We start from the raw sequence: 27,914 nt of genomic DNA, 5'->3' as shown, positions 1-27,914 counted from the left end.
TCAGTGGTTTTTAAATTGTTTTAAATTTTGTTTACTATTTTGAACACACATGAATACACGTGAAAACAAGATAAAACAAGACAAAATAGGATGTTATATGTATTCTTCATTATCACACTTCAGCAACAGCAGTGGGTTTTTTTTTAATAAACTGCCGAATAAATGTGTCAGGGGCTGTTAGGGCTTTGAGCTTAAATTAGCTCCCTGTTATGTTTAAAATAGTCACCTGAGGCGTTTTAAATGGTAACACCCCCCACCACCCCCTCCTCTGCTTCTAAAATAGTTCCGTCCATCATCAGGGCGCATCTGGTTTTGAGTGGCTCGAGTAGCTGCAGTGTGTCTGATTTAGCTCCCGGCGCGCGCGGCAGGAGCAAGCAGCGGGAACACCTGTCTCGTGACGAGCGCTCATGTTCTCCTGTGTGGCGTGAAACTGGAGCACGCAGCCCGGAACCCGCCGCCCCTCCGCTGGGCTGGACCGGAGCAGCCAGCCCTCTGGACCGATGTCCTGGCCGAAATGTCCCGGCACATCTACATACGAAACAAGATTGGCGAGGGCATCCAAGCGCCCATCTTTCAGGTAGGTCAGGTGTCTTCAAGGCTGCTAGTTACAGTTGCGGAGGCTACATTTTAATTTAAAAGTGAAGAAAAAGTCTTTTAAATTTAATTAAAATAAAAATGTAACCAGAATAATTCTGTAGCTCAGTCCACTACAAGCGTTATGGTGACAGCAAAAGGTAGCTTTGTTTTAAAAAGAAAAACAACCCCCCGCTGTAATACATTATGAATATAGGCTTTAAAATACCTAACTGTACTGTTTTAGTATTTAAATATCTATGAGACTGTTGACACAAAACAAAGCATAGATGGTCAACTCTTTATTTTTATTTTAACTTTGTGTTTTGCAATGCACATCTTTCCACCTTTATACTCTCTAGGTGACAGTATAGTTTAGATATTAAGAACAATAAGTGAACTGTGTGTTGGGGAATAACAGATCAGTGATGTTTTACTTAATACAAGTTTTATTTTTTGAGTGGACTTTAGTTCTACTTAATAAACTACATTATTTGGAGATCTCGCTTTCATAATGGTTTTATTGACTTACTGATTCACCTCAACTTAATTATTTTGAGCCTTTACACATGCTTTCTTCCTTGCCCATGCTTTTCTACTTAATGACTTTCTTCCTTGTTTATTTATGAATCAAAGCATTACAGAACAGATAGAAAAGACATAGTCATACCAGTGTGTCAGCATTTCAGTGGCTTCAGTTTAAGGTGCATTCCACTTGATGTTTAAAAGTCATGCTTTTCATACAGCTTTTTGCAATTTCAGCTCACAGAAATGCCTTACTTGCCTTGCATCTATAAAGAACATAAGACTGGCCTAAGCTTTCTAACAGTGCATCTATTTTAATAGCTGTGGTAGATATAAAGGGAAGGAAGTGCATCAGTCCCCCGATATCAGCCCCCTGCTAGATAGCTGATAATTTATTTTTCTCCAGTTTGATCGATCTTTACTGTGTGTAATAATAGTTCTTGGCTTTGGGCTCTTAGCTTGAAAGTGAGAGGCAGAAGAGAGATGGTGACCCAGATTAATGGCCCTGTTTTATAAATTCAGGGAAGTAGGCTCTGACTTTTTAATGGTGACATTGTCATTAACTCTGGAGATTTGAACAGAAATGGGGCAAATCACTGGCAGATAATTAATTTACCTCCCTGGAGATGAACTCTGTTGGTATATTTGGATTTTTTGGAGGAGAGAAAGAAAGAAAGTCACGAGTGAGGTAAGGAGAAAAGTAAGTTGGCAAGTGCAGCGTATAATGCAGAAACGTATAATAGAAGTTAGCTTGTGTTGCATGTCAGATGGCTTGTAAGGTTGACCTTATCTAATCTTGGAAAGAGCATCAGCTGCTGTGTGAAGCACATGTGCCCGAATGTCACTTTGCATCATGTATTAGTCTCATGTGGCATTTCAGCAAGCGATCCAAATATAATGGATGTGCACAAGAAAACGTAAGAGTTGACACTGTAGCTGCTGGTTAAGAGTTCATTTTTTTCCGTCAGGTGAACCGAGGGACTTATTCCAGGAGGAGTCGCCTCAAGAGGTCTGACGGCAGCACCACCTCCACCAGCTTCATCCTCAGACAGGTACTGCAGGGAACAGATGCTCTGAATGGTTGTAAAATTGTGGTTTGACGTGGATATTTCTGTGCATTTATACCAAATAATGGAAATTGGATAGAAACAACAACAACAAAAAAAAACACATATAGTTTAGCATAGCATTAATTGCTCCATGTATCAAATTTTTCCCTAAATTAAATCCTTGTTAAGATATTTGCTTACCCTGTGTTGTAAATGGGCTACATCATACATGGTGTTTTTTACTGAACAGGATCTTCATACCTCAAAAACAAAAAAAAAACAAAAAAAACAGCTATTCATGATTTTTACTCTGCTGAGTTTCTGATTGATGATCACACATTTACGACATACACTGCTTTTGACTGCAGGGGGTGGTAAAGTGCAGGTAGTAGAAGGTGGCAGTGCACCAATTACATACTGTATTTAGATGCAGTTATACAACATCTTTTCTTTCAATATAAAGTACTTAACAATATTATTAGGTCACCTGATATAAAAACAAGACAACACCAGTATTTTAAGAGTCAAAAATGTGTTCAAACTAACAATTATATCATTATTTATTAGGCAAATACCAAATTGAATTCACATTTTCATACCCAAATCCGAGCTGGCACTCTGGACTACTCTGAGAATACAGAAATTAACAAAGCATAACAATCAAGCACTAAAATGAATTGCAAATAAATAACTATAATTTTACATCTTAATCAAAAAATATCAATGTGCTTTACAATTTTTTTCTGTTTTTTTGTTAAGCAGTACATTTGAAAATTTATAAATAACAATAATAATCAGATTTTAGCATCTAATTTCTAATTTCTATTCAAGAGCTTGGATCAACCATTACAGAAGCATAAAAATGATGCTGCCAATTACCAAAAGTGTTAATTTAGAGCAGCTGTGGCATAAACCCTGCATCAGGCAGTGTCTAATACTGCATAAAATGCAAAATATGAACATTTACAGCATATCTGAATATGGTGTCATTTAGTTATTCCTTAAAACAATCAATCAGTTCTGGTGCTTTACTGGAAACATAAGGGGCAGTAGATTTTACTGTTTTATTATTGTGTAGTGTTGGTTGGTGTGTTGAAAATTTTGTCTAATGATATCTTTAAAATTATTGGCGTTATAGGCAACAGAGCGAAATTATTATTATTATTGTAGTTGTTGTTATTATTAATCTATTTTTTGCATAAGCAGGGATTTATATAGGATTACAATGGCCCATTCCTCTGTCATTTATACATAAAAAAAGAAAAAATAGATCAAATATAACAACCAAAATAACCAAATAGTGTAGCATTCTTAGTCTCTATTAGAAAATATTGTGTTGTTGGCACAGGGCTGTGGAGTCGGGCCTCAGCAGGCTGGCTGTTCTGCTTTTAGGTTAAATGTAATGGTAGTTTTTGCTCCCACTGTTTTTACTTAGCATATGGCTCATTAGTGTTAATGTTTAATTAATGTTCCCATAGCTAAGTTGGCTTTTAAAAGTGGACTTACATTTAGACTTATATTTCCAAAATTTGGGGCAGAAATTATTCTGCATTGAGGAAAAATACGTGTTAGTCTTGAGTAAGATGTTGCCTCTTCTTCACCGAACAAACCAGCTTCAATATTTAAAATGGAAAAAAGTGCATAAAGCAGACACAGCTCGTCTGTTTTTATCAAAAGTTATTTTTGGAGCATCTCTGCTCTCTTTTCTTCATCCTCCATCTGTCTTTACTGTTGTTGAATGTGGCACAGAGCCTGTCACAGCTCTCAGCAGACTCTTATTCATGGTGTTACCCAGCATGCTATACTCAGTGGTGTAATTTTTTTTTATAAATGTGCCGTTTCTAGTGTTAGTAATAGTTATTCTGTACTATTTTTTATGTTGAAGAAAGTTTATTTAATGTATATGAGTCATATGGTTGTGAGTAAGGCGGTCTGCTTAAAATACACTCATCAAGCTTCTAGTTGCCAGTAATGTAGTGCATTTAAACCCCAGTGCACATTTTATTGGTTCACTGGTATATTAATATTGGAAAAATGAATTTTATGTTAAGTTGAGAGCAGCATCTGGGTACAGGGTATGTTAAATGTGCTTGATTATGGTAAAAATGATCAGTACTAAAGTACACAGCTATTTCGTTTAGTTATCATTAACATTTTAGCCATTGCTGAAAATTATAAACAATTTATATTTGTTAGTCTGTGTTCAAAGAGCTAAATCTAGGGGCTAAATGCTAAGAGCTAAATGTACTTTTCTTGTTGACCAAAGGCCATCTTTTGTCGTCTTGGCTCAAGCGAGCTAAACATTAATTTAATTTGAGCCTTTAGGTAGGCGCAGAAGCAAACCATTGTATGGCATGAGCCAAAAAAAAGTGTGAAACTGATTATTATTAGATTATTGTGCTGACAAGTTATAGTATATTTTTCAATTTGTTTAGACCAAATGTGAAACTGAAATGGTTAGCCAATTGAATTTGCTTATTTCTCTGTTTTGTGACTTAAAACTGAATTTCTTTGAATTTGGAACTGTTCATGTGATTTTATTTTAAAAAAAAAAAAGGTAAACAGCACCTTCTCATCACATTTGGATTTGACCATCCAACGAATAAGCTGATATTCTTTTTACCTTTAGACAAGATTTCCCTAATTTTTGTGTAGTGATTTCTTGACTCATTTACGCTCTACCCAACTGCTCAGAACATACAAACATGTGGTACCAAATGGGAAGCTGCAGAGTGCCCTCTGGTAGACAACCTATGCAATATCAGCACTCATAACATGGTTGAAGGGTGTTTTTCCATTCTTTCTTTCCGTTTTTAATATTGTCATTTGTGGTTTCATTTTTATTTAAAAATGATGATACCATCAATTGTCAAATAGCTAATATCTGCCAATTATATTGGTCTGGCTCAAGTATTTTCTTAATTGATTGGTTAACTTAAAGAATTTCCAAGAGTTTTCTAAAGCATGTGTCCACTAGGGCTGCCACAAACGACTAATCAGATCATGCATCCATTGAACGTAAAACGTACAGCTTATTGCACCAGCATGCATCTGCTCTTATATAACTATCATTAGCTTACAGCTTTAAGTGTTTCAGGTATGTGCTAACTAAAAATAAAGACAAGATGATAGTTTATTAAATTTTAATGAAATTTGCAGATTGTTTCGGTGAAGTTTAATAAACTCTGTGCTATCTAAAATATAACAGGACACCGGAGTATATTCTCCAGCATCTCACACTTCTGATGATCAGTTGTTTGCTTGACGTTTATTCAGCTGTGTAAAAAACTATAACTTTAATCTCAGCCAAACCGATTTACTCAGGAACAAATAAAATACTGAAAAAAGCCAAACAATAACATTTTTAAGTTATCTAAGTGACTTATATATGTTTAACCTGAGTAGCGAAAGACGGTGGTGGGTTTGAAAACAATTTGCCGGGAGTCCGGTGTTCTCACGGGCTGTAGTGAGCCTTGAACCCCGGCTAGCTATCGAGCTAGTGGGTAACAGACGTCTCCGAAAATGTCGGAGCGCGTTTGAAAATATGTGGTGTCTTGATAAACTGAGCAGATATTTGAGGTTTACACAGCTACATTCTCGCCTGAAAATATGTTTAACGTTTATTTTGTGACCCAGAAAGATTAATAAGAGTAATATTGCTGCTGCCATTGTTGGAAACGGAGCAGGGCTGCGCTATGAATTCTGGGATAGGTTGGGCCACGAAGTATACACCCGACCCATCCTTCAAATCTGGGGAAATGAAGGGCGCATTTGTCGGAGTCTTCGTTGTGTCGCTGTAACGTAATCCTGGACACTGCTTCTTCTTCTTCGGGGTTTAACGGCAGCTGACATCCTTGTACATGCAGTGCTGCCATCTTCTGTTTCAGTCCGTTATTACACTCTTAAATCCTACTACTTATTGCCACGTTTTTGGGATCTTACAAAGCTTCAAACGACGCGTCGACTATTAAATTAGTCGTCGACGATTTTGATAGTTGACATAATCGTGACTAGTCAACTAATCGTAGCAGCCCTAGTGTCCACCCATTTTTTTTTTTTTTTTCCCAGTAGCTAAATAATCCGGTATCATTGATAAAAGAGATTATCAGCAAATATTCACCCACAAAATATTCATTTTTAAGTATTAGTTGTTTCAGTTTAGTTGGAGCAGACCTTTTCAGCAGCACCTATTTTTGGCTTAGCACAGGTTTTACTGATCACATTAACTACGCCTGCGTACATAAATAGAACCGATTCTCTGCAGGTCTCATCAGTAACACCTGTGTTTTTGCACCATTTCAAATGAAAAGCGTTTGTATTCAGATGCCATGAAAATGGTTTCTTTTTAGTAATAACATATTATTTAAGCATTAACTGCTGACTGTGTGGAGAGGACTTTGAAACCACATTAAGGCCTTAATGCCAGGAAATGATTTATAAATATAAAAGTTACATTAACATTTAAAGAGATAAGGAGATAAGGCGTGTTTGGACTGTGATACCCTAAAAAATTGTACTTTCTATGTCTTTAGTAATTATTTTAAGTATTTCTTAACAAAAGATTGGCTCAGGTTCAATCCAAACCATTCAGTACCTGACTTTTATTTTATTTTAGTGCTATTAGTGGTGTAGATGTGTCACAACCACATTAATTCTCAAAAGAAAAATGAACTTCCATGAATTTAAATCCATGTTTCTAATAATTCTCCTGTTATTTTAGCTATTTAGCTGTTTTGTCTTTCTCTGGAGAATAAATAAGCAGAGTGAGAAAGAGAGGTAGCAAGGAAATGGAGGGTGCTGATCCCCCATCCCCCGATCCCTGCTACCGCCCCGCACTAACAAAAAAAAAAAAAAAAAAATCACGGAGAGCGCTCATCCAAGATGAGTGGACAGCCAGTCAGCCAATCAGCTTCTTGCACATTGGCTCTGTCATCAGGCTTGGATATTGAGGAAGGATCCACTGCTCTGCTGCTGCCTCTGCTGCTCTCGCTGTTGTATATGTGTGTGTGTGTGCGAGGAAGCCTGATGAAATGAAATGCCAGGATTGGGCTACCTCCAGGGAGAGCCGCTCCATCCTATAACGTGAGCCAGCCAGCAGCACTCTGGGATCGGGGAGAAGCTGCATCCATCAAGCGACGGGCCTCCGGAGGACCAGGCGTGATCCAACGGGAGGGGAGATTTTTTTTTTTTAATCATTCTTCTCTGCTGTGGAGAGAAGGGATTGTTGTCACCCCCCACATCCATCCTTTTTTTTAAATCTGGGGCCCCCTCCTTCCTCGTCCGCCTACACTCTTTTTGTTTTTTACCCCCTCGTTCTTCTAGAGGCGCTCACTGGAATATCAAACCTCCATGTATGACAATTTGTACCTGCATGGATTTGAAGACTCGGAGGCGGTGAGTGTTTGGATGGGTGTGTGTGTGAGTCTGCTTTTGTGCTCTCAGCTGTGTGTTTTTTGATGGAAGTAGCTCACTGCACACACACACATATATATACACACATATGAGGCCTTCGATGGGTAAGCCAACGGTACAGTGTAGCGTGATCGTGGGTTATGCTTGACTAGGAGGGGGTTGGGTGTGGGTGGGTGTTTGGCAGATGGCTTCTGATGTGTGACATTCACACTGTTGTGCGTGTTTTGCTTTATCTGCATGTGTAGTTGTGCATGTGATGGCAATCTGCCTATAAAGCTGTAAGATTGGACGTCAGGAAACCATCGGATCCAGAAGGAGCCATTTAGTGCTCATCACACTCATGAGGTGAACCAAGCCCAGATTCAAAGATTCAAAGATGCTAATCACTCGTTTCTCCACTCTGATAGATCCTCATTCCCACATTTGACTTTCTCAGAAATTGTCGAGCTGAGTGTTTTTTTTGTTTTGTTTTTTTAATCTGATCGTGCCACTGTGTGCTGTAAGGGCTCTGACGAGGCTTGGCGAAACATGCATCGTGATGTCATGAAGTGGATTCTGATGCTGATGAGTCACATGCTGAAGCTACTCCATTGGATAATAGCTCAAGTGCTACAGTGCACCCTCAAATCTTCCGCACAGATACATGAGATTGAGTTGAGCAGTGATGCAAAAATCACATCGGGGGGAAAAAGACGTTTTATATAAAATTGGTGGACTTGTGAAAACCAGATTATGAGACACATGGTCAAGATTAAAAACTGCAGAGACTTATGTGTTCTGACTTGTAATCTAACATTTAGACATTGCGCCCAATGAACTGCATCCTTATAATGCAACTCTGTCATTATTTGCTCCTTTCTTTCTGACTTGATACCCTGAAACTGAAGCTCAGGCCTCCTGTTCTAAATTAGCACTTCGCCTCCAAGTTAAAACTGAGATAACCCAAATTATATCATTTTCCCCCAGACCTGACAAAACTCCCTTTAGAGCCACAGATAACACCATGTAACAGCTCTCACAGGCTGAGGGTGAATAAACTGTACAGATGGACTATGTGTTTGATACAGCTGAAAAACAGCCAGCAGGAACATAGTGATGTGTTTGTTCCTCTGTAATCTTTTTGTTCTTGGAAGTCCTACAAAAACACCCAGTTAGTCTGGGATGGGATGCTTACATTTCAAATGAGCAGCGTGCTGAAGTCAGGCCTTGCCACTGCTGGCTTGTAAAAAAAACAGCAAAAAAACAAAACAGAAAGTGCTTAGCTGTGATGACTAAATTGATTGATCTTCTTGGGAGTAATGGTCTTCCTTAATTGAATCATCATTAGTGGCTGATTGTTTAGATTAAAACAGCAGAAGGAAGCACTTGATCCAGTCGTGTTTGAGCAAAAAATGTTGCACTGAAGGAATTCCTACTGGGTGGCTGGATGAACTGCTGCAAGCCTGGCATTTTTTTTGAGGCTGTAAGTGAAAGAAAAAATCCTGACAGGTTGCAAAAAAATGGACCATCGATATCCTGTATCAGATGTAAGGGATACGCAAGCAGGTGCCAAAATTTGTAAATTAAATGTACACGAATAGCATGCTAATAAGAAATTTCAGCATAACCGGTATAAAAATGTTCAAATATCATCCAACAAAGTGACAAAAGCTCCTTTTCTCTGTCAGCAAACTACCTAATTAAGTACTTGAAGAAGATGACGACTTCTTATGCGCTGGCGATTGACATGCTAACATTAGCTGCAGGTCCTTTGGCAAATTTGGCTTTTAACCTATCAAATATTCTCCACTTATCAGCTTTTAGAGATATCATTATTTTGTGTTTAACCAGGTGTTTCCGACAGGTTAGATGTATTGCCCTGACCAGCTTTGCATTTTGCACTACAAATGCTGCCGAGAGCATAGAGTCTGCATCGAGTTTTGTTACAACACCTGCTTTCAGCTTGGCACTGCCACCATTACCTTGCATTTGTTCTTCAACACATCTCAGGGGTCACGTCGCGTGGCCTCGCTCCAATTCTTCTTCTCTAACTCAGATCTGCTCTGTTGGTGTATAGGGGGGAAAAAAGTCAGGACAGTATAGTATTGCAGTAGTTGCACAGACACCACATATTGATATTTTAATAAATACATTAAAATGCACTGACAATACCATTAACCAGAGATCTCTTATCCACCATTGTCCTGAGATAACATTAGCCAAGCAAACTGAAATTAGATTGGTTCAACTGAAAAAAAACCCATCCAACAGTGGACACATTTAGCTGAACAAAGCTACCTTCTAATTTGGAGCAAGCCAACGGCTCAGTCACACGAGTAAAAACATGACAGCAACTGCTTTACATCTAAAATAATAACAGATGGCTGTCTGATTGTATTGAATTTTGTTTTACATATAGTAGAAGGAGGGTAGAAGAGGACTTTACTGCTGGTTACCAGCTGGTTGTATCCTGGTTGTATATCTTAAATGTCAATTTCTGTATATGTAGATAGCAACAAATATGTAATAAAAAAAAAAAGGTTTATGACAGTGAATTGCTGCATTATCAGAAACAGATTACATGTAATCGCCAGCTTGACCCCAACCAATTGCAGACCGTCTGTCTTATTAACCGAGGTTTTCGTCACAGTGTTGTTATGTTTGGCATTTGGCATTTTTTTTTTGACCCAAAACAACAAAAGAAAATCTGAAGTGAGATAACTTTATCTTATTAGACAAAACAAGTATTAACATAGTTTAACTTTAAGGAAATAATTTGGAGCTGGTATTGGAGTAACATCGTATCGTGGGGTGCTTGGGGATTCCCACTTTTAGTGCTGTGGTTACTTGGTAGTTTTGACCCAACCCTGCTGATTAGAGGTCTTCAGTTTGCACAGTGTGTTTGGTCTGTAAAACAAGTCATGGGCAGATACTTGCATATGTTTGTCTTATAAAAGCAAACAAGGTATTACTGTTTTAACTGCACCAAGTAAGCGAGCAGAATAGACAGTCATGTTTGTTAAAAATAATTAACAATTTTTTAAAAACAGTTTTAGCAAGCTTTTTTTTGTGGTCACATGACGTTTTCATTGAAAACCTTACAGCAAGGCCTGCACACTAATTTAAAAGCAAAAGGAAACTAATGCAAAAATTTTCCCCCAGTGGTCACTCTGTTTAGTGTTTTTTCATTGTTACTCATTAGTTTATATTTCATTGTCTTATTTTGATATTCTTTGGTTTTAATAGTCCATAGTAGCTTTATTTTTTCTGTAGGGAAAGGTGTTCTACCAGAAAAACCAAAATGTTGCCATGTGCATAAATGTCTGTGGTTATGTTTGAAGTATTTTCTGTAGCTATGTAGACTGTAGTTTGACTAATACAGTTTCATGATTGTATGGGATGATTGTTTCAGATGAGTAAAAAACAACTAGAAGACATCTCTCACTCTCTGAGAACAGAGAATCATCTTCATCAATTAAATGTATGAAGACATGCAAACTGCTGACAGCACAAGAATAGAAATCCACTTTGTCTGAGATGCTCCTGCAGCCTACTCTTTTTCTTTTTTTTTATATAAATATATATATATCGTTGATTTTACCTGTTCTGCATTCAGTGTGCCAAGCCACCACTCAGTATTTGGCACTGTGATTGTAAGCTGATGCGCATTGAATTCCAAAACTTCAGCAAGTGATCCCATAAACAATTTATCTTTATGGTGCTTAGCAGCTCAGATGCTTTCAGATAAAGCTAAAGCACATCCTTGTTTTGAAACGTGTCCTCTATCACCATGTGACTGAATGAACCTCAGAGCCTTTGTGCTTTTTTTTTTGTCTTTTCAGAGAGAAAATTCAGGTCATTTGGGTGCATCTGTCCACACTGTTCTAACTTTTTCTTTAAAGTCCTTGATATTGGGACAGTGTTTCGCTGTGCAGAGATGTTTTTTTTATGTTAGAGGCCTTGAGTGTAGTTTTCATTTTCTTTAATAACCCTATCAGGAACAGAGTGCTAATATTAGTTTGGATTAGCCATAACTTGATAACAAATTTAAAGCACTATTTAAAGCTATTTCCTGTTCTTGTTGGGCAGCAACTCTTGCTCTAGAATAATTTTGCCATGCTTAAAGACAACATACTCCCAACATACACCCATCAGGCATAACTTTATGACCGCCTGCCTAATATTGTGTTAGTCTCCTTTTTGCCAACAAAACAGGTGTGCTGTGGTATCTGACACCAAGATGTTAGCAACAGATCCTTTAAGTTCTGTAAGTTGGTTCCTTCTTCCCATAGTGCATCCTGGTGCCAGATATTCCCCAGGTAAGCGACTTGGTCCTCCACATGATGTAAAAGAAAATGTGACTCACTAGACCAGTCTACCTTCTTCCAGTGCTCCATGGTCCAGGTCTGATACAGGCGTGCCCATTGTTGGTACTTTGAGCAGTGGACAGGAGTCAGCATGGGCATCCTGACTGGTCTACAGCTATGCAGCTCCATATGCAACAAACTGCGATGCAGGGTGTATTCTGACACCTTTCTGTCAGAACCAGCATTACATTTTTTCGCAGTTTGATTTACAGCAACTTGTCTGCCTGATCACATGGGCCAGCCCTCTGTACCCAATCATCAGTGACTCTTGGTCACCACTGTTCCTTCCTTGGTCCATTTTTGATAGATACTGACCACTGCAGACTGGGAACACCCCACAAAAGCTGGAGTTTTGAAGATGCTCCTACTCAGTTGTTTAGCCATCACAATTTGTCCCTTGTCAAATTTGCTCATATCCTCATGCTTGAATATTTTTTTCTGACTCAAACTCATCAACTTTGAGAACAAAATGTTCACTTGCTCCCTGATATATCCCACTAACAGGTGACCTATCAGTGGCCATAATGTTATGCCTGATTGGTGCACTTATCAAAAGATGTATCCAGTCTGTATAGTTTCAGTCATCTCTGTGATTTCTTTTCGTAGGGATCAGCTGATTCATACACTAGCAGACCATCAGACTCAGATGTCTCTCTCGAGGAGGAGCGGGAGGTGCAGGCTCAGGTCCAGAGCCAGAGCCCAAGCCAGAGTCAAGGACCGGGACAGAGCCGACAGGAGAGGGAACAGCAGGCTGCCGTTCAACTGGAAAGAGCCAAGGTAGACAGGCTGTGACAATGTTCATGCTAGTTTATCTTTATTATGGATTTTTTCCCAGATCAATAAAAAGTCTTCAAGTCCGTTAGAGTAAGAAGTTTTTAATCATTTTAAATATACTTTTCTGATCCTCACTGAGCTTGTGTTTCCGTCCTTCAGAGTAAACCTGTGGCATTTGCTGTAAGGACCAACGTCAGCTATTGTGGCGCACTGGATGAAGATGTTCCAGTGCCAGCCACAGCCATCTCCTTTGACGCCAAGGACTTCCTGCACATAAAAGAGGTTAATGAGTACTTTGTATTAAAACATCATAACTACGGCATATATGTGATGATACAAAATTCAATTTGATCTGATCCCTTTTCATGTTTGCATCTTCAGAAGTTCAACAATGACTGGTGGATCGGTCGGTTAGTGAAAGAGGGTTGCGAGATCGGCTTCATTCCCAGCCCTCTGAAGCTGGAAAACATTCGACTCCAGCAGGAGCAAAAGAGAGGACGAGTCCAAGGGTAAGTAGCACAAAACCACAGTCGTCGTCTCATTGTTTTTCTCACGTAAATCAAACCTTACTTGATCACACAAACGTTAACGTAAGCACAAAAACCTGGCGTCTAATGCGTTGAGTAACAATAAGACAAGGATCATTTAAAGTCAACTTTGCACCAAAATTGTGGCATTTTGATCGTAAGAAGCAAACATTATTCAGATAAACCAGAATTTTGTAGATTTTGTAGCTTCCACTGAGCGCACTACTTCTACGTGTTCTACTTGCCACATTTTTTTAAAGCAAAGTATTTAAAATCTCATGAATCTAGCTAGATGACATTTTATTTAAATGCATATATTGCTAGGAATGAGAATGAGGTAGCATGGAAATAGATGTCGTCAGTAATTTTAGATCACCTTTGGACAAATCATGGTTATAAACAGGTAGAATTGCCCAAACAAACACACAAAAAAGACAAATTAAGCTGAGAGTTTTACAGTACAGTACATTTTGGTAATAATTTAATTAACCTTTCCTGTGTGAGGTTTCGTTGTTTTTCTTTGCTTGACAGTGAACTTGCTATCTTTGTGTTTAGGATTGTGTTAATGGGACACAACAAGACATTTAAGCAATTCAACTTTTATATGGAACTACTGTGGACATGTTTTCAATTTTATCAACATAACTTTTGTTCAGCTAATGAGATAATCAAATTGCTCAAGAAAATCCTGTAATTAGTTGGGGGAGTAGGAAGGGAAGGGGTGCCGTGGGAATTTTGACTTGTCTTAGCGATGGAAATGGCGATTGATTGCGATCCAAAATGCCAGTTTATATTAACAACCTGAATTGATTCCTTTATCAGCTTCACACCTTTGAATATTTTGATGCAATACTCTTGACACAGCCCCTGAGACTGCTGTTTAACCAATACAGAAGTTAAAATAAATTCATCCTATATAAAAGCATGCAACTTCTCCACAAAAGCCTTGTCATCTGTTTGACTGTGTTGGTGTCTCACTGTGTGTTTTTTTTATTTTTATTTTTTTTATTTACTCCTTAAAGTTTCCTTTGACTCTTTCGTGACTCATGCCCATTTACTCCGTCCTCTCCACTCGTGTCGACTGTACCAGTCCAGCGGTTTCAATAGCTGTAATTAGCACACCTATCAGCCTTCGAGTTTCCTTGTGTGTGTGTGTATAATGTGTCTTGAATGTTCTGTCATCCAGAGTTTGTACAATAACTCACAGGCAGTTCCCCGAGCCTTGCTGCTGAGTTTAATACTAATCCTACTCGACTGGAATGCTGAAGCTTCACTTAACAGCGTGGCTTCTGTGGCTTTTTGTCATCGAACCTCACAGACAGGGAGAGACATTCGAACCCCCGTTAAACAGGACTACTCTGTGTAACTGAAAATTAGGACCACTATGTTAGAGATTGCTTGCTTCGGCAAGCGCGTACGCTAAATTGGATACGATACAGAGAAGATTAGCATGGCCCCTGCGCAAGGATGACACGCAAATTCGTCAGTAGCAATACTTAGGCAGGCTGGGGCATTTACATAATGATCACTTGGTACAAAAGGAAACACACTGTGCCAGGAAAATATCCCCCAATCCATTACACAACCACAACGCCAAGTTCTAACCAAATCCCAAACCAGAAATCATCAGAGCAGGCAACATTTTTCAAATCTTCTATTGTCCAATTTTGATGAATCGTAGTTTCCTATTCTTACCTGACAGGAGTAGTGTCTGGTATGGTCTTTGGGTGCTATAGTCCTCCTGCTTCAAATTTTGCCATGTTGTCCATTCAGAGATGCTCTTCTGCAGACCTTGGTTGTAATGAGTGGTTGTTTAAGTTACTGTTGTTCCTTATCATTTCTGAGCAGTCTAGCCATTCTCCCCTGACCTCTGGCATTTTCACCAAGAAAGAAGATGCTTACTGGCCCTTTGAACATGAACAGTCACATTTAAAATCACACACAATAAAGAGTCTTTGAAAAGGTGTACCTAATAAAGTGTCTGCTGAGTGTATAATAGCTGAATAACAATGGGCCTCATACTCTTTTAAAAATGGACATCTGTAACAAAAAGCCATCTAAGGTGAATTCCCAAGTTTCATGAAAATTATTTTAGTTCTAAAAGAAGATGCAACTTTCACTCAGTTTCTGTTCAAATTATTCACTGTACATTTAAAAAAAGAAAGAAAGTAACTTGAAAAAATTCTTGAATTAATAATTGTTAATGCTGTGATTAGTTTTGCCATACTTAAGATGATGTAAATATTTGAGGAAGATGTGAAGTTTTATGGGTAAAAATTCAGCAGTGGACTTAAGTGATGACAGAAGGGGGAAATTCCAACTTGGGCAACAAGCAGACACGAGAGGAGACTCAGGAGAAGTAGGTAAAAAGATATGCGAACTAAATGCACACCAGGGAGAAGGGCAACAAGAGATGAACTCAATCAGAGAGTAATAAGGGCAGGAAAAGAACAAAAGCAGGAAGTATAAACGCAGTCACATAAATTTCAAAATAAAACTGGAATTAACTATGCTAAACACAAAGAGTAAAGCCAAACAGACAATCAGGAAGACACAGGAAGGAACACAAAGAGAAAATGAAAATACTTACAGTAGAAACTATTAGAAAAATTAAAAAATATGGGAAACTGCAGAGACTTGTGTTACGGTGTTCTGATGTTTAAGGTGGTTTAGCTGACCAATATTAAATTAATTAAATGTTCATTATTATTAGTTTTAGTTTTTATTTCAGTCTTAGCATACTATAGATTTTTTTTTTTTTTTTTTTAGGTTTCAGTCCTTTTCTGAATTAATACTGTGGGTTTTTTTCTGTCTTTCTTTTTCCCATTGTCTTTTCCAGTAAGTCTGGAGGGAACTCTTCTTCCAGTGTGGAGGATGAGGTTTCTGCCTCTATCCGACCACTCATATCCTCAGCAGGTGAGAACATCGGACAGGGGGAGAGGGCTTTTAATAGCCAGCTGCCAGCTTAGAGCCAAGCTTCTCGGCCACAACAACATAGAGAAAATAAGACTCTAAAACCTTCCCATGTCTCTGCGTAGAGCATAAGTTCAGAGTTGTTGGTACATTTTCCCATGATCCTCCTCTTCCTCCAGTTGAGGACTGCAGGCGCTCTGAGACTGGGGCTTACCACAGTGTGAACCCAACGACAAGACTATGACCCCCCCTCTGAACTGCACTCATGTGACTTTGTGAATATAACCTTAGGACAATAGAACTGCTTTTTTTTTCTATTTTTCATATTATAGTTATCCTTGGTAGGTTTCATTTGTTATGGCTTATAATGGAAAGTTGCATATGTGAAGCATGTTGGAGTGTTTCTGAAATATTCTGGTGACTCCTCCTGTGGCAGCAGCTACTGACATCACTGTCGCTGTCTTCTCTTTCCTCCTACAGGAAAGCAGAAACAGAAAGTGGTAAGTTGGTGACGGTAAAACACACTCATATACTATTCACTCAATTCTTGTTGTTGTGACAGGAACGGGTAGCATTTAGAGGAAGTTACAGTAACAGCGTACAATACTTCAGATCTACTGAAATATCCAACAACAAGTTATAATGATTCCTGTGACGCCATAATGCCATCACTGCGCAACATAATACATTATGATAGGTACTTTACAATAAAAAAAAAAACTGTCTCTGCTGTGTGGATTAATATATAAATTTTTTATAGCACTTTTTTGGGCGTGGTCGATTTGTGGCTCTAGGTCCGATAGTGTATGCATTTTTCTAGGACCCTCCAGGGGTTAAATATGAAGCCACATGTGGTTACCTAGTCTTACTGTTGCATAAAGGAGAGGAAAATGGGGGAAAATGGTTGACCTGGCTATACTAACCCCCCCCCCCCCCCCCCCAAAAAAAAGCCAGTAACATCTCATGTCTAAGTTTATTATATTCACATTTTTCAGTTTGTAAGGGAATATGACATAGATCAGTACATATATAACAAGCATGAGAATTTATGCATCAGGCCATTTTTGCAGAAATATGTTGACTGAGTGCCAAAAAACCCAATCAAACCAAAGGCCAAGGAGTTCAAAACCAAGTAATCTAATCTAATCTAATCTAATCTAATCTAATCTAATCTAATCTAATCTTGTAAATTATACAAAAGTTGGGATCCAAAAAAACTTACCTGAAACATTTCTCATTATGAACATTGTTTACTGTCAGCTGATATACTTAGAGAGAGACAGTGCAATAGATCATTATAAATTGAATTAATATCTGAATTTTGTAGGCAAGTGCATATGCTATTTGGAAATTCAACCACCCCTGAATGCTTAATGTGAATCAGTCTCAGCCATTTACATAATTTTAAGTTGTGCAGTTGAAAGACCTTGGTTTGATTCCAGAGAAAGTTAAGCAGTGATGTTAAAAGACTATGCCATGTCACCAAAAGTATTATTAATATTTACTTTGTCCTAAACTTCAATGTTTTTATTCACCACAAAATATACCCCGATCTGATATTGTTATTACCTTGTAATACACAGTTTTTGTTTAATAAAATGCGGCTTTTAACTGTGTGAACTATCTACACATGAAATGTGTTGGCTTACATAACTAAATGATACCAAGTGTTTGCTGTTTTGAGTTGTACTGTGTCGTGGTGGTACCTTTATTGTGAAATTGGGTTCAACTGTAGTATTGTGAGTGTTTGGGCAAAATCTGTGTACAGTGGTCGTTTATGTAGCAAATGATAAACACCGGTGCATTAACCACATTTTGTAAGCTAACATGTTAAATTAACGTTTATTTGAGATAATGTGTTAGATTTTTTTTGTAAAGTTGGGACAATCTAAAAGTATTCTTAATATTCTTATTTTTTTTCTTTTTGCTTCAATTGTGACAAATTAACTTACCATTTGCTACATGCCCTGACATGGCAGTAAACCAGCTTCCCATTTACTACGTGTGGTTGTGTGTTGAGCTGACTCTGCAGTCCAGAAACCCGTTTCTAGGCAGACGTTTTGCCTCGTCACTGTAATGAAAGCAAAGGTATAATAATGACTGCTTAGCTTTATTTAGTGTTGCAGTGACTCATGATAGTGAACCAGCATCAGCAAAAGCAGGTCCTGCCCTTAATGCAGCCATCATTATCACACCTGTGCTTCTCCTGCTGTGGCGGAGCCACGGCGTCTGCTATGAAAAAGGTTTATCGCAGCTGTCTGCTTTGCTTTTTCGTCAGTCTGTTGTCTCTTGTGGTTTTATTTTTGTCAGCCTGAGTGTACCGCTGCTTCTTTGTGTTAACAGACGGAGCACATCCCCCCGTATGATGTGGTTCCCTCCATGAGGCCTGTAGTTCTGGTGGGACCCTCACTCAAGGGCTACGAGGTAAGCTGCCTGCCTCTACAGCCGAATGAACAATCGGACGTTCTCACATTAAAAACAAACAAACATGAATAATCTCAATTTAATTACAAATAGGACAAGAAATGAGATGACTCCTGTACATTTTTCACTGAGTCCCCCAAAATAGCCTTCTGTTGGCACTGTTAATTATGAACGTGTCATCGCCCACGTAACATCCAGATTGCAGCCAGACTAGCAAGGAGACGAAGAGTTCAGATAAGAATATGTTGAGTAATTGGCAGATTTTTTCTTGTTGCTTCCAATACTGCTGATAATCGTGGCTTGTAGAAAAGCAGAATACTAGAACTGCTTTGAGGTACATGCAGTGCCAGGTATGGGACTGCGAATACTCCTCAATGATCACCAGCTTGTAGCTAGCTGTGTCCGTTTAGTGCTGGGAAGTCTAGACTGTTCTCAACTGTGAGCTGTGAGAGCCAATCAAAACCTTTCAAAGTAAAACCTAAAAGCTAGGAGTGTCTGAATGCTGACTTGTGGAAAGGTTGTTATTCAACAATGGTTTTTATGTTCTAAAGTATATTTGTACAGACAAATTATGTTCAGTTATTACAGTGGTGCAGGGTGCATGCCTTTTACCATGTTTCCTGTTTTAAAATACCAATTATAACAACAAATATCATAGGTAAATGAAAAGAAAAAACTTTATACATAAACAACAGTACATTTCATTGATTTATGCTGCATTTGGTCACATGGTAACTATCTAAGCTGATGATGTCATTTCCATATTGCTCGCTCAGATGGGGCATCCGACATCATTATGTTTTTTTAGCAGCAGTAAAGTGCCATCTGTCTTGTTGTCCTGAATTTGCCTGATGGATGGTGGCTTATTCATACTGAGGATCACAAAGCACACAAAGCCATATTCCGAGATTAAGTCCCTGACCAATTTTTCATTTTTGCTTCGCAGGTAACAGACATGATGCAGAAAGCACTATTTGACTTCCTCAAGCACAGATTTGATGGCAGGTAAAGACAAATTAAATGCACACTTCTTAGGAAGAACTATAGAACTATTTTAATTCTAACATAGTCTTTAGTCACTCCCAATAAATGGTAAGTAAAATATAAAGTTACTTGCAAGAAGAAAAAAATATGGAGAGTAATTCTTATTGGTCCTTTTTCTTCTCTGTGCAGTCTTCAAAATCGAGTCAGTGCCCTGGTTAAAAAAATTATGTCTTCTTTATTACAGGATAACTATCACACGAGTCACAGCAGATATATCGCTGGCCAAAAGGTCTGTTCTTAACAACCCCAGTAAGAGGGCCATCATAGAAAGATCCAACACTCGCTCCAGTTTAGGTGAGCTTCACGTATATGTTGACTGAGCTATAGTCTGAAACTGTGAAGTTTAATTGTAAGTAGTGAGAATCATGCAAATGTCTAATGTCTGTCTTTGTCCCCTTAGCTGAGGTGCAAAGTGAGATTGAAAGGATCTTCGAGTTGGCCCGCTCCCTGCAGCTGGTGGTTCTGGATGCCGACACCATCAACCACCCTGCCCAGCTTCTCAAGACCTCCCTGGCCCCCATCATCGTCCATGTTAAAGTCTCCTCACCAAAGGTACTCGGATCATAGGCAGACCTTCAAAGAGGGAGATTTTTGTCGCACTAAGAAACATTTTTACTCTCTCTGATGGGTTTATTATCAATCAGGCCATGGGTTACAAGGTTATCAAGTCAAAGCTGGATAAAACAGGAAATTAAGCATATGTGATATTCACAGTGACTGTCCAACAGAGTCATTCAGTTGGAGACAAACATCGAGAACAAAGGTAATGGTCTCTCTGTTAGACTCATGTTGTTTATCCACGGGTGTTACAGCTCATCACAAGCACAGTGTTACCTCAAAACTAGCATGAAGTCCTGTACTTTTAAAGCCTCTGATGAACACACGTGTGTGTGTTGGGGGGATATAAATCTGCACTTTGGCACTTTTGCATGGGAGAGTATGTCTTCTTCACCTCATCCCTCAGCACTGGGACTACAACAGTAACCACTTTGATCAACTGTCTGTCTTTAGGATTAAGTTTAATCAGACTGAGAATCTGCTGTTTACTGTTTGCACGTGTTTTACAAGACATCTTCCTAGCATGCTTTTCTACTGTTGACCAGTAAAACTGACCAGTGTACAGACAAACCAGGAAGAAGCAGCAATATTAGGCGTATAGCATCACTGCATTACTGAGGTCATGAGTCCTCCAACATGTTTGGACTGTTTATTTATTTCAACCAATAATTGTTACTTGTTTTCATCACATTTTGGTCATAAACGTTCTGGCTTAATGGTGATCATAAATAAATATTTTGAGGCAGTTTAACCCCATTGGATATAATATTTATTTGTAGATGTAAACATTATTAAAAATCCCAAATTCTCAGAAGAAGGTGCAGATGATATGAGCAGACAGTTCACCCAAAACTGAGATACTTTTGGTTTCTTTGTGTGCGTTTCTGCTCTTTCATCCAGGTTCTGCAGAGGCTAGTCAAGTCCAGAGGGAAGTCCCAGAGCAAACACCTGAACGTCCAGCTCGTGGCAGCAGACAAACTAGCCCAGTGTCCACCGGTAAGCCAACTTTCTCCTCCTGTGCTGGCTTGTGTGGCCCGTTGTTCTCATACTTTTACAGTTTCTGTATTTAAAAAGATGCCCATAAACTTTGTTTCTGCACTCCCAAACAAATGCATCTTAAGGTCAAACGAGAGTCAGGGAGATTTTTATGTCTTGGAGAGCAAAAACTGGAAGCACTTGTATTTATTGAAGCCGTTGATATGATGTTTATTATCATTAGTCCTTGTGCTAATGTACATTCATAGCTGAGCCTCACATACAGTGTAAGAGTGGACATAATGTATTTCACGTGTCCTCTGCTGCTAACAGGAAATGTTTGACATCATCCTGGATGAAAACCAGCTGGAGGACGCCTGTGAGCATCTCGCCGAGTATCTCGAGGCATACTGGAAAGCGACCCACACCTCGATGGCGACGCCCCTGAACCCCCTGCTGGGACGCAACCTGGGCCCCACCACACTCACACCCTACCCCACCAGCATCTCTGGACTGCAGGTACACATCCACCTGTACCAAAATGATTTTCTTTGACCTTGATGGGTGTGGTTCAGATAATAAAAGTAAAAAGAGTAAACCCAGCCTATTGCAAATCATTTTTATTCATTCTCCTCTTCATTCATGTTATTTCAAAAGAGTTATACCTTCCAAATTTGTAGCATTTGTTTTTTGAAATAAATTGTTGTCTAGTCACAACAGTTGGAGTTGTGGCATTTTGTTCTCTGGGAAATAACAGTTTGTCCATTAAATCTACACCAGAGTGTTGGCACTGTAGCATCCTGCGTAATCCAGCTGTTTTATTATCAGCTTAAAGAAAGATCCCTGATTTAATGTGTCAACAAAGAAACCATTGATGCTTCCCTCTGATAACCTTGCTGATATGGAGTGAGCTGTTCTTCGTGTGTCTTCAGTGAAGAACCATGAAATGTTAAATATTTTCAGTGGTGCCAGAGCCTAAATTTCTGTCACGCTCAAAAAAAAATACAGACGACTCTGCGTCAATGCAAAAGTCATGTACACATTTAATCCATGTATGTTGACTCAGTGTGGACAGTAAGGGACAAGGATAAGCATGTTTATCAAAACTTGCAAAAGTATTTTTACATTATACTTACTGTCATTGTCGCTGTGATCTTTCTTCTTCTCCCTGCGTCATCAGCAACTCAGCACAGTCCCACATATCAGAGAAAGTTAAACCTACACAAGTGTGTCGTTACATTAATACATTTGGTCAAACATTTTTGCTTTGCCATGTGTTTGCATGTTATTACTGTCATCTGTTTGCCTAACTGCGCAAATCCGACAGTGCATGTTTGATTCGACCTAAATTCTATCTCTGGCTCCTCCTCTTTTTGAACAGATTTTCACGATGTCCATGCTAAGCAAGTCATAATCCTATTTGCTGCAGGCAGTGAAATCTACACCCACTGATAACTCCCCATTAGAAATTGAAAGCAAACACGTGTGTGCATTTGTGTGGATACTGTGTTATTAGGTCTCTTCCATTCCCTCCTGAGCCTTATCTATGTCCTTGGTATGTTCGTGTGATTAGCAGAGCCAAAGAATGCGACAGAGTAACCACACAGGAGACCACTCGACCCCAAATGAACGTCGCAACCTGATGACATCAGATGAAAACTACCACAACGAGCGGGCACATAAGGGACGCAACCGCATGTCCTCTGGCTCCCAGCATAGCCGAGAGCAGCAGGACGCCTACCAGGACTACCAGGATCCCTATCAGGATGCATACAAGCCACATCGCAATCGCAGTTCACCGGGCAGCTATAGCCATGACTCCCGGCACCGGCTCTGAAAACACTCCTCTCGCCACAGTGGCCCACGCGGCCCAAAATTCCACCCAAAATAAACGCTGCAATAGAGCCAAGATGGTCCCAAATTGTACCTTTTTTTCCCCCCCTTTCTTTTTGATCTACTTGGCTATTTTTCCTCTTTCAAAGTAAAAAAGAATCACATTCAGGTATTTTCGTTTTAATCAAGCTGTCAGGGCAAACCCCCATCAGTCAACAGTGTGAGTAGTGAGGAGGTTCAGGCCAACATTAACAAAACTTGTAAAATTTCTTTAAGTTTCTGGGACCTTTTTGGGATTTTACTAACATAATGCTCAGCAGATGTGCAACACAGTGCTTGTTGCCGGTGTCAGCAGTCTAATTATGGATAGTAGTCAGATGGTGATGATGTACTGTATGGGCTTCTGAGTGCCTGAAGCGTCACACCAGGTCAGATGGAAGCCCTCTGCACACAAACTGCTGAAAGGCTGCTGCCCCCTATCCTGGGCCATGTATAAATCCTCTCTTCATTTAGCTTATTGCATGCTTGTAGTTGATCAAGCTCCGCATCCACTTCACTGATATTTTACTCTGGATTCTCCCATGATGAGGTGTAGATATGGAGGTCCAATTTTCACCTCGTTGTGGATAGGCGCTCGGTGGTGGGTTTGTGGGTTGGTTATGCAGATGATATCTGGCTGCTAGTTTTGAAAACTGGTGCTTCACATTCCCAAACTATTTTGCTATTTGAAAGTCACTTTGAGCAAGGCCAGCTTTTGTGTAGCATAGCTTCAGGATTTTATTTGGGTGAAGACCCTGACCGTCATAAGCAGAACAGACTCTGATGGTGCTGGGGATCATACCTCTGTTACACTGTAGAGGAAGGCAATACTGCTGCTGTTCTAAACAGCTAGCACTTAGAGAGTTAGACAAGGCAATAGCCGAGACTGTGTGATATTGTAGTGGATTACAATAGCAAAATTCTACTTGAGATGCAGTTGATACTGTTGAAATATGGACTGGCATTAAAACCAATGCAGGAGGAGCCTCTTTAGCTGGCTGGGATGTTCTTTCTTGACATTTTTGCCCCTGCCAGCGTCTTGTTTTTCTTCTGTTTGTTTGCTTGTTTGACGTGAAGTTCCATCTGCTGCTGAAGCTACAAATTATTTTGCATTTGTTAGCAGTAAAATCACAGTTACGTAGAGGTAAAACACACATATGGATGTCGGTTAGCATTAAGTCAAGTCACTGGTTAAACTCTGTCAAAGTTCCTTTTGTTGGCTTTAAGGGGTTGAAATGATATAAATGTTACACGGCAGGATTGGTTGCACCATGTTCATTCCCTGTGTAGCTGGCATGTTTTCCTGACTGCAGAGCATGTTCCCTCCAAAGGTAAAAAAAAAAAAAAGCCCACTGTAATCAAGTTGGTGTTTGTACAAGTATGAGGCACGTTTCTCCAAAAATAGAAAAAAAAAGAAAAGAAAATGTCCCAAACTGCAGACGAATGATATCTCTGGATCCTTGAGGGTAATCGCTCATTCAGTACACTGAAACGACACAAGCAAATATTTTGATAATTTAGAAAATGTTAAAGTGGCCTGCATGGTATAAAAGTGAAGCCATCTCACTGATAAGTTTCTGTTAGACCAGAAATATGTTATATATTAGAAAGTGCACTGAAACAACTGACACAGGCTGAACCCTCACAAAAAAAGGGCAGTTTGCCCACATGGTGCTTTGTATGGAGCATGAGAGCTGCTGTGTTTGCTAATGATGATCTTAAGTTTTGTTAACAGAATTTGCTGTACATATCCCATTCTTTTAAGAGATAGTATTATCTTGTGATTCTGACTTAATCATCTTACTATTTCGATATAATAAATGGTACCATTGGACCAACTTTAAGGTTTTCTATTAAAACAAAGTACTTTAAAAGGTATATTAGGTAACATTCAAGTGTCCTATTATAGTTTATGCAAATAAGAGAAAGTCATGAGGATAAAGTAAGGAATCACGTTGCGTGTTATCAGAAGATAATAAGATGAGTAAGTCGTCATGTTGACTAGAAAAACTGCTGGAACATTCTTTATTATCTTGGAAATTTGTGCTTCTTTCGATAAAAACTATTGTAAATTTGACAGTTTTTTGGCTTCCATATTTCTCCAGGACCAAAAACACAAAGAACAACCTAAATGTCTGTTTTTGCAGTGTACCTCACAACTTCCTGTATGTGATATGATACATACAGGAAGTGAGTGACACGGCTACATCACAAGGATTCAAATGTTTTCTTTCACTGTATGGAGGACCAAACGTGCCATGTAATTAAATACTAAATTTAAACCATGTTTACTGAGAAATGAATTAAAGCATTAAATATAAAGTATTTATTCCCCCAAGAAAATCAATCAATCAATCAATAACACTGAAAAACTGAGTAATAACAATCTACTGTAATAACACAGTACAGTTACTTTTAACTAGTTTGCTTTAAAAATCTATTTATTTTTTTAATAAGCTTAGTTTGGTCCCAATCATGGCAAAATCTGAGCTTGGCACACCTGGAGAAATGTGATTTTTAGGAAAATTACCATATGTACAGTAAGAATTAGAATGTGTGTCAAAAGAGTTTTCTTTGGCATGTTAAACAAATACATCTATTCTAAATGTTAGTTCCCTTATGACAAAAACGATGTACAGTACTGACTGCTGCAGCACCAAATTAGATTGGTGCCTTATAAATAGCAAATTACTATTATTGTTTTGTCCGAGATCTATACAGAGTGTTCTCATAAACGTTTAATAGGAAGTGGGAGCTGTTTTTAGGCTGATTTTTATTATATTTTTGTTAGTTAACCATGTTCAATTACGAATAAGTACAATTTGTTCACAAGATTTTTCAAATTTGATTCTGGTATGGTGTTCTTATAAATGACATCAGATGGTGATGTAGCTACAGCACAAATAAGGATAAGCATGCTGCAGCCACTAGGTGGCAGCATGAGCAGGCCTAATAAAGTCTGTGTTGAAGCTGTAAAAGAAAATTAGCACTGAAAATCTTTGGTTGCTTGTGAGGTGCAGAGTTGTCCAACATAGGACATTAGCTTTACTAAATCTTGATGATATGCACTTCAGCCGGTCAGGAGGAACTTCTTCAAACTGTAGCATCTTTATTCTTTATTTGAATATTCAAAATCTAGACATGAACCACGACCGATATTTAACAGTCCCCAACAGTTCTACAGCCTGAAACAGTTTTGAGCTGTTGGGAAGCTTGATTAGATCATTTGGGGTTTTTTTTTTTTAGAAAAGGAGGCTGACGTGACATAATTTGACTTTCCCTGATTTTAAGCAGCTCTTATATATTGATTTAAATGTAAAAGAAGGTGCAGTGGATCACTTTGCATAGATCTGGATAAAAGTGCAGAAATAAATAATTTATGAAACAAATTGAATAGCACAAATGAGTAAGCAAAAACTACAGTGGTTATTGAGCAGCTGTTCCTACAATGTGAATCTGGGATAAAGGCACAGATTGTTTGTTTGCCTTGGTTTCCTGGTTATTTCCATGTTATCTAAATGGGAAAAGAGTGCATAAAACTACTGTTTACAAGCAGCTTATCTGTCTCATTGTGCCCCATAGCATAAAATCCATTGGTTGATTGAATAGCGAGACATTTACCATTCAAAATCAAACCAACCAATGCTGAGCTGGGCTGCTTGAGACAATCAGAAGGGATTTCCTGACCAGCGTCCCACCATTGCTCTCTTTATGAAGAGAAATGTAAGAATGAAATAATGCCACTTTCACTCACAGACCTCCAGACCTGCTTTTATTTGTTCCTTCTGACTTTATGTGTCAGCAAAAGTTTCTCTGCAAGCAAAATTCATCTTTGATTGATTTTTTTTTCTCTGACTAAATCTCCAGGTGACCACAAAACACAGGACGTGTAGAGAAGATTTTCTTTGGTATAATATAAAACACAAAAAAGAGCGAGAAAGTAAAAGAATAAACATTTATTCCAGTAGAAAAATAATACATGAATATTTGCTGTCAATTATTTTTATAAGAGATAAATGTACATAATGTCTTTGAGATGCGATTTGCTGTATACATGTGCTGAAATAAGACGAAGTCAACCCGTGTGGGACAACAGCAAGGTCCAGTATACAAAGTTTCAGTAATGTGCAATACAAGACGGCATGCTGTTTTAAAATGAGGAACTTCATGTACTGTACTATGCAACCGCAAACTGTGTACATCGCTTCATGCTGTGGCTTCTCCAAACACCCTTTTCCAAGCAGCTTCATCTGGACTTTTAGCGGATTTTTGTGTTTCTCTCTGTTTTTTTTTCTGTGGAAGAAGAAAATCTAAGCGGCTAATGCGGTATTGCATGCATAATAAACCACTCTAATTTATAAAAAGGAGTTCAAGAAAAATACATGGAACTGGAGGTGACTGTGTTTCAGCCAGAGCTTCAAGTGACTTAAAAATATTTCTTTTTCAAAATAAAAGAGTCGTTCTAAAGTCGTGTGCTTTAAATTCTTTAAGCAACGTTTCACACAAAAGATAAAAAAAACCCCCAAACATTATTTGTCATCCTGTTAGAAGTAGCAATCAGAAAATGAGTACACTGTACACTCCCTAATTTCCTTCGGGATTAATAAAGTATTCTGATTCTGATTCTGTAGTGCTGAAGGGATGGATGTGGTCAGCAACAGTACCCTGGTAGGTTGCAGCATTCAAATGAAGCTCAGTTGGTATCAAGGAGCCCAAAGTGTTGAAATAGTTTCACATAGGGTTGCCAACCGTCCCTTAAAATACGGAATCGTCCCGTATTTCGAAACAAAAGCACACGTCCCGTATTGAGCTAATAAGGGACGCACTTTGTCCCGTAATACAGTGAGAATCAAAAGTAGTCTATAAATGTTTATGGAATTAACACTTTGTTTGAAAACATAATTCCCAGCCCCTCTCCTGCT

General features: G+C 38.8%; 1 protein-coding gene and 1 non-coding gene across 6 annotated transcripts; both read left to right on the top strand.

Moving 5' to 3' along the window:
• The first annotated feature begins 349 nt into the window (after positions 1-349).
• On the top strand, positions 350-27,459 carry LOC146681767 (voltage-dependent L-type calcium channel subunit beta-4-like). 5 transcript variants are annotated; one of them, XM_085447746.1, is made up of 14 exons: positions 350-577; positions 2,067-2,150; positions 12,512-12,682; positions 12,839-12,961; positions 13,061-13,188; positions 16,046-16,122; positions 16,600-16,619; positions 18,463-18,543; positions 19,490-19,548; positions 19,772-19,881; positions 19,988-20,139; positions 21,046-21,141; positions 21,454-21,639; positions 22,697-27,459. In XM_085447746.1, exons 1-14 carry the CDS (start codon positions 515-517, stop codon positions 22,955-22,957), a joined length of 1,611 nt encoding a protein of 536 aa, XP_085303872.1. In that variant the 5' UTR covers positions 350-514; the 3' UTR covers positions 22,958-27,459. The 5 variants fall into 5 exon arrangements, with proteins under 5 accessions (XP_085303872.1, XP_085303871.1, XP_085303873.1 ...); XM_085447745.1 differs by having other exon boundaries at positions 22,694-27,459; XM_085447747.1 differs by lacking the exon at positions 16,046-16,122 and having other exon boundaries at positions 16,601-16,619; positions 22,694-27,459.
• On the top strand, positions 14,603-14,708 carry LOC146681768 (U6 spliceosomal RNA). Its single transcript, XR_014918472.1, has one exon. It is a non-coding gene; the product is annotated as a U6 spliceosomal RNA (small nuclear RNA).
• Positions 27,460-27,914: the final 455 nt, after the last annotated feature.

The sequence above is a fragment of the Copadichromis virginalis genome, linkage group LG23 (assembly GCF_057382275.1).
Source record: "Copadichromis virginalis isolate Kocher_CV1m ecotype Utaka linkage group LG23, C_Virginalis_male_GT1.1, whole genome shotgun sequence".
NCBI classification, from domain to species: Eukaryota; Metazoa; Chordata; class Actinopteri; order Cichliformes; family Cichlidae; genus Copadichromis; species Copadichromis virginalis.
This window is presented reverse-complemented; position numbering and strand designations above follow the sequence as displayed.

What these genes read in the sequence shown, in the direction of transcription:
- LOC146681767 (XM_085447745.1), top strand. Translation starts at nt 515, where the DNA reads ATGTCCCGGCACATCTACATACGAAACAAGATTGGCGAGGGCATCCAA. An exon ending in AAGAGAGGACGAGTCCAAGG is followed by an intron (nt 13,189 to 16,045) that starts GTAAGTAGCACA and finishes TGTCTTTTCCAG; the next exon opens with TAAGTCTGGAGGGAACTCTT. An exon ending in ACCACTCATATCCTCAGCAG is followed by an intron (nt 16,123 to 16,599) that starts GTGAGAACATCG and finishes TTCCTCCTACAG; the next exon opens with GAAAGCAGAAACAGAAAGTG.